General features: G+C 43.3%; 1 protein-coding gene and 1 pseudogene across 2 annotated transcripts; both read right to left on the reverse strand.

The window, feature by feature from the left end:
• Positions 1–533: 533 nt before the first annotated feature.
• LOC123448995 (organelle RRM domain-containing protein 6, chloroplastic-like) lies at positions 534–4,297 on the reverse strand. Of its 2 annotated transcripts, XM_045126054.1 has the most exons (5): positions 4,107–4,297; positions 3,050–3,118; positions 2,793–2,899; positions 1,087–1,150; positions 534–853 (listed from the first exon to the last, which is right to left on the reverse strand). In XM_045126054.1, the coding sequence occupies exons 1-4, from the start codon at positions 4,189–4,191 to the stop codon at positions 1,094–1,096; spliced, it is 318 nt and encodes a 105-aa protein (XP_044981989.1). In that variant the 5' UTR covers positions 4,192–4,297; the 3' UTR covers positions 534–853; positions 1,087–1,093. The 2 variants fall into 2 exon arrangements, with proteins under 2 accessions (XP_044981989.1, XP_044981990.1); XM_045126055.1 differs by having other exon boundaries at positions 534–1,150.
• Positions 4,298–7,415: 3,118 nt separating this feature from the next.
• On the reverse strand, positions 7,416–7,850 carry LOC123450624 (annotated as a pseudogene).
• Positions 7,851–10,623: the final 2,773 nt, after the last annotated feature.

Below are 10,623 nucleotides of genomic sequence, written 5' to 3' on the forward strand. Positions count from 1 at the left end.
GGTTTGTGTGCTTGCGAGGGACGAATGGAAGGGGATAAGAAGCAGAGGTTATGACACCAACTAACGGGCCAAGGGAAGGAGCACGTGGACGAGGCGCGTGTCCGCTCCGTGCCCACGACGATGCGAATGACGTCCAAATTTAGACGCGCGTCCGTTTAGATCGACACATTGGGCCGATTTTTCTGTGCGCGACGACCCAAACAGACACAAACAAACGAAATAGGTCACCCAATTGAAATTGCTCTTAAGGCTAAACATGGAGATGATATGAGGGCTTGCCGACGAGCCCGAATAATCCGCCATGTAAGACAGGATCCCATCCCGGACCATTTTTTTCTTTCTTTATTCAATCTTTTATTCTCTCTTTCTCTCCACGTCTAGCAGAGTCATCATTACACTCCATGTTTTGGAGACACATTTCAGTTACCCACCCAACTCTCTCAGCAAAATTCATCGAAGCCAAAACGCTGTATGTCACCCCAAAACGAAAGTTCGGCCAATATTTTCCAAGTGCTTAACAACTACTCCCTCCATAAAGAAATACAAGAGCATTCAGATTATTAAAATAATGATCTAAACTCTCATATATATATATTTTACAGAGGGAGTACCCTAATTCCTTTTGCTCTTACCAGAGCAGTTAATAACCCAACATGGCGAAAGGTTTTACAAGCACACAAAACGAAGCAAATGACAGCAAAAAACTGAAACTGGAGCAACTGTACAGCTGCCCTGATGCAGTTGTGACATTGACACGTGCTCGCCCAGTGAAAGCTGAGCAATCAGAGTCAACAGTCAAGGCAGAGGTGAAGGCCTTGATCTTATTGGGACCGGTTCACATTACTCCTGCATGCTGAATTCAAGAGCCAACGCAAACAAATTAGCTACACATTTCCTCTTTGTAGCAAATGAATTTGCTCATGAAACATAACTGCTTCTAGCAACAACAAAAAAACAGATGGCTGTTTGGATAACATGATAGGCATGCCGTCGCTATCCGGTCTTGTTCCTGATAGCAAGATGCAAAGAGAGTGCCTTCGGCCCAAAAACAGATGTAGTTCAGCAATGATGCAGATAAAACCTGACCTATCAACTATCCAGTGCCATGTTCCTTTGCCATCTCTGCAAAAATCAGTCTGCCGCGTAGAATCTGAAAAAGAGAAAAGCAAATAAGAAATTTGAAGTCCAAGCAGACAGTACTGCAAACACACCAAATCAGGTAATATTAAAGCCGATACGGGTCAGCATCATGCTCGAACATTGAAATTTGCACACAGTTGTCATTTCAACAAATGGCTTTCACTGCTCAAATCCAAATAGGTTGGAGTGAGATGATGGTAATGCCAAGATAAAAGCATCACCTAATGGAAAAAATGAGAAGATCCCAGATGGCTGGCAATTTGGCAAATGTAAAGACAAGGATCTGAACACTGAGCAGATCAATTCTTGACTATTTTGATACCATTTCCAAGAAAATGCGTTCCTCACAATTGCATCGAAAAGACAAACTAGCTAATTTGATGATTTCCTGACTTGGTAATGCACAAAAGGCCTAAAACTGCATTTTAGTAGCAAATGGTAGAAACCAGTCTACAACACTACTTAAAGCACCTTTGGTTATGACTTTGGTCTGTTCACATCAAAAGTTTGCAAACTCATGTTGCGGTTATGCATGGGGTGTAATTGCTACAACTGGTGTACTCAAGAAAAACATAGGGTCATTCTTCTGAATACTGCTTAGGGTCCGCTTGGAATGGGTGTAAACTTATACACTCGGATTTAATTTACAAGTGTATATTACCGGCAAAAGTATGATTTGCGCCTGAAATAAAAACGATGGCTCGAGGTCTGTATCAAATACACCGGTATTTTGGACTCATCCGACAATCCAAGCGGGGCCTTAAGGGTATTAATTTCTGTAACAAAACAATTATACCTGCAATGTGTTAAGACTACATTAGTTCTAAATTCACTAAATATGTACAGTGGTCTTAAGTCAGCCTTCCTTTACCATCTTCCAGTGATGTAGAATAGAGAGCATTAGGGCCACGTAAAGGCTCAAGAGATGACAACTTCTCTCTCTTTGGAGAATTCTCCAGGTAAATGCCTTGTCTAATGCAGTTCTTAGTTTAAGTGGCTATGAATAGAAAGCGGTAAAATGTAGCGACAAAATAGTTGAGGAGAATTGCACAACCTAATATGTGAAATAGTCGAGGAAAAGGCAAAATAACCATGAATCACAACAAGTTAGTTCAACCCGATCTACCAGAAAAGGCGTTCTCACTGGTCACAGAGAAAAATCAACGCATGCTTCATGTGAATAAACTAGAAAATGCATTAGGTAAAGAGCCAACTCTGTTACAACAATATTCTTCATTAACCTTAAATTATGAGCCTTCTACCAGTCAACCTGACTGGTGGTGGACTAGCATAGTCAGTTTTGGTGACAAATGACTAAACATGAGAGATTAGGTTTTTTCGTTACGAATTACCTCAAAGGCCCTGGTTGGGTGATAAAAGTAAAATCACCAAGAGTTGGTTTGTCACATTATCCTTAGGTGTGCTTATGTGCCTTTTAAAAAAAAAGTGTTTTCATGTAGTTTGAGTTGAGAAAGGAGTATCAGTGGTGAAGAGTTGGCTCCATTTTTTTTTCTCGAATGGAACTTCAGCACAGTTTCCTCTAGGGTAAATGGCAATCATGCATTCTCAGTTTATAAAATTATCAATGTGTCAACACCAGCAAATGATGTTTGAAGGTTACACCAAAGATAGTAGCTGAGCAGTGTGCATACCCTTCCATCCATTGCCTTGACAGCTTTCTGTGCCTCCTCTTCTGATGAATATCTTACAAAACCAAATCCCTTCAGCCTTCCAGTTTGGTTGTCTCTCACTAACCGAGCTATATTTGATAGAAACAGGTAGCAGCATTAAACCAAAATATTCCATGGAACTAACATAAGAACTTCACGTATCAGTAGGGAATAATGACAAAGATTTACAATTCCATGTTGCGAACGGCATCACACAAGTTCAAAAATGGCATAGATACCTTCCTCAATAGCGCCAAATGGTGAGAAGACCTTTTTAAATTCTTCCTCCGTTGTGTAAAATGATAACCCTAACAAAAAAAATCTAGAACGATGAATAAATGTTGCATGTTATATCTGCATTTACAGATTTAAAAGGCAGCATCAGTCAAATTCTTGGCGCAGAATTCCCTGTGAGCAGAACATGTAGAGATTCATTTCATAAATAGCACTCCCTCTGAATAAAAATATAAGATGTTTTTTGACGCTGTCATACTGTCAAAAAACGTCTTATATTTTATACAGAGGGATTAGAACATATATGGTGATCTTATAAATGAAAATGAAGAGGCAAACTGCAACAGTACCACCATCTTAGTTGTGTATGTGTACTTCAGGTCCATGTCAACAATGTGCATCCCTCAAGCACAACAGTTACCCAAAGTAGGGATGAAAACAATTGTTCGCCGCAAACATTTCATCCAAGATGATGAAGTGCCCCCCCCCCCCCCCCCCGGTACAATAGATACTGAATCTCAGGTGGTAAAACGGCGCCCAGCCTACTTTTGGCAGAAGCAACTTGTGGCTACAAATCGTACTGCCCATAGAGCAACAATTAGTTTTCATTGACACGCATAATCAGTCAGCGTGTGTGAGACTTCATCAGCTCTAGAACAGGGAAATGATAACGTCAGGCAAACCAATCTAGCCAGTGATCAGGTTCTCCAAAGATGGTATGAAGCACCCTTGTTGTCGCTATATAGCTATCCAAAGGAATCGTATTCTAAAGCTCATATATCAGTAGCAGGCTCAAAGCATTCCCTGGCATGCTAAAGCTGATGTTCATGTTTCCATAAGGAAAAAGGAAGCAAAGGAGACCGGCACCACAACAACCAGTGCTCAATCCATCCACACCCAAACAACCTCAGTCACAGGTGAACAAACACCCGAGCACGAACCAGATGTTGCAGACAATAATTTTTTTCTGGAATATAATCACGCAGCACCAATTCATCGCATACAAGAGCCAAGCATTTACGGAAGCACGGGAGGGGGAGAAAACAGAGGATGGCTGCTTACTGCTCACAAATATCTCGGTGCTGAAGCCATGGGAGCCCAGGTGACGAGAGGCCAAACGCATCACCCTCCCTCCTCGCAACATCATCGGCAGCAGCGGCGGCGGCTACAGCTCGAGCACCAACTCCCCCCAAACCCTAGATCCCCAATTATTCTCGCAGAATTAGGCAACGGCTCACAGATTGAAAAGTCACACACAACATGTCCCATTACTTGAAATCAAAGCCGTCCATCACAACCTGACACAGTTTACAAATGAGTTAAATGTATATAACCCCTAAACTTTCCGATCTAGGCCACATCACCCTTGAACTTCAAAATAACTTACTTAATTCTCTAACTTTTAAAAATAGACAAATAACCCATAACCCTTTCTTAAGTGGTTTTTATAGTGGTTTGACTTATGTGGGACGTGGCGTGGCTGCGATCTCAGCCAAAAACGTTCACTTGCATGTTCATCAACGTCTTCATGTTTGGCACCAACGTCCATATTCTGCTGGCAGATAAGATGGAGGACATGCGCCCGTAGCTGATGGCCCTTGTCATCCCGACGTGCATGCGCAACAGTCCATACCTCTGCCTCAGCAGCGGGCACCTAATCCTGATGTTGTCTTCGTTTGTCAGTCTGACGGACTAGCGCGGCTTTCTGGATGGCTTCCCTACCTCCTCTACCAAGCGTGCAGGGCGTTGTCACCGTGCCAGTTTTAGCGCTACATTACGAAGCCAACAATTGTCAGCGCTATCGAGGCGAATATGCTCAATGCGAAGAACTAAAGACCACGCGGGGCCAATTTTCTGTATGGCGGCCAATGGAACGGTATGTGGTGGCGGATGGGCTCGTCGCGCGTGCCGCGTGGTCGCCACAATTGGCTAGAGCATGAGATCAGTTGCCCCACCCTTCAAAAGGTCAACGCGAGTTCCACAGCCACTCCAGCATGGCGCAGTTGAGGCTCTTCCGGGCAAGGTCGCTTTGTCAACATCGTGGATGCGTCCTAGGGGATCGGTGTCACGAACGCTGGGTTGGTGCACTGGTGTCCGTCTCCTCGAGCACGAGAGCTTTGTGGCTGCGGTGGTGCTACACTAAAACACGCAATGCAGGGTGGTTCTGGATGTGTCACATGAACCAAACGGAAGCGGGTTAAAGCAGCGAGCTCACCCGTGTAGGTCCGAAGGTGCTGCGGCATAGCTGGGAAGTACCTTCTGAGCCATTTCCCACCTTTCTACATGCCTCGGCCTTCACGTAGGAAAAACTAGTGTCACAAACCACTTATGAGGGGTTAGGGGTTATTTGTATGGTTTTTAAAAGTTAAGGGGATTAAGTAAACTGTTTTGGAGTTCAGGGGGTGATTTAGCCGAAACCTGAAAGTTTAGGAGGGTATATACATTTAACTCATTTACAAAACAGGCGCGCTATCCAAATCGGATTTTCGGTGCACGGGGCAAGAGAGCAATTTATTTTGAACTGCTCCAAAAAGGTGCTTAGAAGATTTGAAAATTTTAATATTTTCTACATGAATACGGATGCATGTGGTCTAATTATCTGTGAAAAATCCTTCAATAATACGTTGTATTATGTGCTGCACAAAAAAGACAAAATTCCGTTCCAAAACAACAAAAACAAATCCCTAATTCGCAAGGATTTAATCCTTTTTGTATCTTCTATATGCGAGTACGTATGTTGCTGAAATTTTGGCCCGCTATACTACACTGCTATACATGCATGCATACAAAATTTTAAAGCCATAAAAACTGCACTATGTGTTCGTGTTCATATGTCATTTTTCGACGCGATACCTGTTCATAACGATATACATGAACACAACCACCGACAACACAAAAGCTAGTAGAAGAGAACACGACGAATGCATGCTAGAGATACACCTTTCCTAGTTGACGTTGAACTTGGTAACGGCCTTGGTGATGGATACCTGGACTACGGGGTACTTATCATGTTGTCTACCGACTAGGTGGGTCAGGCCGAGGTCCTCCATAACGTTTTACTAATGTGCCACTTCGAGTAGCCCATGACATATTATAAGGGAGATTTCACAAGACTTGACACCCAAAGACGAGGACTCTTCTAAACTCTAGGCCTCCGGTGCACTATATAAATCGAGGTTAGGCTAGTCAATAGATCATGGCATTACAACTTAGATCAATAATTCTGTTGTAGATATATGTACTCTGTACTACCCCCATATTAATACAATCAAAAGCAGGACGTAGAGTATTATGTCTTCGAGAGAGCCCAAATCTGGGTAAAATCCCGTGTCCATGCTACCATCGTTTCAAGATGCCTAGCTTAGGACCCCTACTTCAAGATATGCCAGATTTAACACCGGCATTGGTGACCCATACATGTTCCTGCTGGTCGTCGCCATAGTGTGACGAGAATTCAGATCGACTTCGACGCATTCTACAAGTGGAAACCGAGGTTGCATCTTCTTCGCCGGCTTGACTAGCCACCTCGGTTGGACCAAGAACTACGTCTCATGTCGGATCGTCAAGATCGAACGGGTGCCTTCATCAACATCAACTTCGATCTCATCCGAGATCACAGAAAAAACCATCCATGGAGCTCAGGGGCTCAGCATCAACAATGTCCTCAGGCGACTGTGCGGATTTTCCTCGACAATGGATTTGTGTTCAACGTTCCCGCCTCCTCGAGTGTCGTTTTAGCGACTGCTTCGGAGAAATAACAATGCATTGATAAAGGCCGAGAACTTAAAGGGGCTCATCGGATGCCCGACATGTGAAATCTTCGGATACACCTCGGCGATCCTCGAGGTCGGAGATAAGAAGATTTGTTGAACCAGATTTCAAGACCGACGACTGAAAATGAAGAATAGTTCGGAAGAACCGAGAGCGTCCCCAACTTGAAGACCAGTTCAAGGGGCTATTGATGGAGTCCTGGACTAGGGGGTACTCACCATGTCATGTCCCGACCAGGTGGGTCAGGCTGAGAACCCGCATGGCGGTTGACTAATGTGCCACTTCGGACAACCCATGACGCATACAAATAATATTCCACAAGATTTGGCACACAAGACGAGGTCCCTTCTAAAGCCTAGGCCTCCGGTGCACTATATAAACTGAGGCTAGGCTAGTCAATAGATCATGGCATTACAACTTAGATCAATAATCTCGTGGTAGATACGTGTACTATGTATTATCCCCCATATACATACAACCAAAAGCAAGATCTATGAGATTATCTCTTCAAGAGAGCCCGGACCTGGGTAAAATCATGTGTCCATGTCACCATCGTTACAAGACGCCTACCTCAGAACCCCTACCTCGAGATATGACAGATTAGCACTCACACTTGGTGCCCTCAAAGATGGCGTGCTTGGCGAGCTCGCCAAGGAGGACGAGGCGGACAAAGGTGTGGATCTCCAAGGTGGTGATGGTGGGCTTCTTGTTGTACCTGGACAGCTTGGCCGCCTCCTCGACGAGCTTCTCGAAGATCTCGTTGATGAAGGAGTTCATGATGGACATAACCTTGGAGGAGATGCCAATGTCCGGGTGAACCTACTTGAGCACCTTGAAGATGTATATCTTGTAAGTATCGATGCTCTTCTTATTCTTCTTTCTACCCTTCTTGTCGCTGCGCTCCTTGTTCGACTTGGATGTTGGCAACCGCTTCTCGGCCTTGCGCTTCTTGTCGGCGAGGGTCTTCTCGGCTTTCTCCGTGACCTTGGTGGTCGGCTTCTTCTCCGCGGGCTCCTTCTCGGCTTTGGGCTCCATCGATCGGGATGGAGCTTGAGGAAGGTGTCGGCTTCGAGTGGATGGACATGGGCAAGTTGTTGCGAGCGAGACTTTTCTTGGTGTGCTATGGTGGGGAAGGGGAGGGGATTAATATAGAGGTGTGTGATGGAAGGGGATTGGTGGGAAGGGGTGGGGCACGGATTCATGAGGTGGCACTTGTGAGGGTGTCAGATTTAGGGAGCGGAGAGTGCACAGTCGAGATGAGATGCCTCATTTTTCCACAAGCTTTGATGGTTTCGGGACTAGGAAGGGTCGAGTGACAAAATTGATGGTGCCCCTACGCATTGTATTTTCTCTTTCCTTTTTTTCCTTTTCGAAAATGCCCCTATCCTTTCCACTAAAAACTTCATTTCTTAGAAAATAACGATCGAGGAATTAAGCTCCTAAGTGAGGTGAAGCGACAGGAAACTCCAGCGGAGGCTCAAAGCAATACTTATGGGCGAATTGTTCGCCTGACTTAGGTATAGGGGTGAAAGACTACTTGACCCTTGATACATCTCCAACATATCTATAATTTTTAATTGTTCCATGCTATTATATTATCATTCTAGAATACTTTTTGAGTAATTATTTTCCAATTTATATTATTTTTTAGCACTAACCTATTGACCCATTGCCGAGTGCCAGTTGATACGTCTCCAACGTATCTATAATTTTGATTGTTCCATGTTGTTGTATTATCTTTCTTGGATGTTTTATGACCATTTTATAGCAACTTTATATCATTTTTTGAACTAACCTATTAACATAGTGCCCTATGCGAATTCCTATTTTTTTCCTTCGTAGAAAATCAATACGAGATGAAGTCCAAATGCCACGGAACTTTTTTGAGATTTTTTTGACCAAAAGGAAACTTGGGGACCAAGGATGATCACCATAGGAGGCCCAGGCGACCCACTAGGCACCATGGCACGCCTAAGGCCCCTGGCGCGACCTGGTGAGCGTGGGGGCCTCGGGCACCTCCTCCACTGCCTCTGAGCTCTATAAATACCCCAATATTCCATAAACCCTAGAGGAGTCGACGAAAAATTGTTTGAGTCGCCACAAGTTCCAGAAGCCACGAAATCCAATCTAGGGCCCATTCCGGAGAGGACACGATCATAGAGGGGTTCATCATCCTCATCGGTTCTCCTCCAATGATGCGTGAGCAGTTCATATCAGATCTACGGGTCCGTAGACAGTAGCTATATGGCTTTCTCTCTCATTTTTCTTCTCAATACAATGGTCTCTTGGAGATCTATTTGATGTAACTCTATCTTTTGCGGTGTATTTGTTGGGATCCGATGAATTGTGAGTTTATGATCAGATCTATGAAATTATATCCATCCTTGAATATTATAGCCACGTATTTCTTCTCTGATATTTGGTTTTTGTCTGTCCAATTTGATCTTTTATCTTGCAATGGGAAGAGGTGCCTTGTGATGGGTTCGATCTTGCGATGCTCAATCTCAGTGACAGAAAGAGACATGACACACATGTATCATTGCTATTAAGGATAAAACGACGGGGTCTATTCCTACATGAATAGATCTTGTCTACAACATGTCATCGTTCTTAAAGCATTACTTCATTTCTCCATGAACTTAATACACTAGATGCATGCTGGATAGCGGTCGGTGTGTGGAGTAATAGAAGTAGATGTAGGTAGAAGTCGGTCTACTTGTCTTGGACGTGATGCTTATATACATGATCATTGTCTTGGATATCGTCATAATTATTTGATCTTCTATCAATTGCCCAACAGTAATTTGTCTACCCACCGTTTGCTATTTTCTCGAGCGAAGACACTAGTGAAACCTACGCCCCCTGGGTCTATTTCACATCATCTATTTGCAATCTCTATTTTTCTATTCGCATTTCCATTTTATTTGATCTTTTATTTCCAGATCTATATTATCCAAAAACCCAAAAATACCTTGTTGCATTTTATTTGCCATCACTTTATTTGCATCTATAAATCTATCCTTTCACTTTACCCTCGAGGGATTGACGACCCCTACACGCGTTGGATTGCGAGGATTTGTTATTTGTGTGCAGGTACCGCTTACATAGTCTTGTGGATCTTCCTATTGGATTGATACCTTGGTTTCATAACTAAGGAAAATACTTGCCATCACTGTGCTACATCACCCTTTAAGCTTGGAGGGAAACCAACGCAAATCAGCGGGGAGTCAAGATTTCTGGTGCCGTTGCTGGGGAAGATCAAGTCAAGATCTATTAGGTTCCTACACACAAACTATCATCTCCTTGCAATTACATTATTTGCCATTTGCCTCTCGTTTTCCTCTCCCCACTTCACGAAATTTGCCTTTTCATTTTCCTTCCTTCCTTTTGCCTTTTTCTCGTTAAATCTTTCGTTGCTTGTCATCATTATGAGTGACTTTGGTATGACAGAAATAGATGATGGCAGGACTCCTAAAATTGGACGTTCTAGTAATGTGGATGCTAAAACTTTTGTTTTGGGACAAGGGAATGTTATGGGAAAAGAAGCTACCCAAGAATTCTTTAATTATGTTGGAACTTTGACTTGTGATAATACTCCTATACTTAAAAGAACCAAAACTTATGCGGAAACTATGTGAGCACTAATTCTGAAACTTGAGAATATATTTATCCATACTCGTCCTACTTTGCAAAGATTGTTTTATGAACTGCCTGTTATAAAAGATCCTAAAGCTAAGAAGATAGCCACCCTTGTTCTTATGAATGAATTTGATCGTACAGTGCGGGAAGATTGGGAAATCTATGATTT

The sequence above is a fragment of the Hordeum vulgare genome, chromosome 4H (assembly GCF_904849725.1).
Source record: "Hordeum vulgare subsp. vulgare chromosome 4H, MorexV3_pseudomolecules_assembly, whole genome shotgun sequence".
NCBI lineage: Eukaryota > Viridiplantae > Streptophyta > Magnoliopsida > Poales > Poaceae > Hordeum > Hordeum vulgare.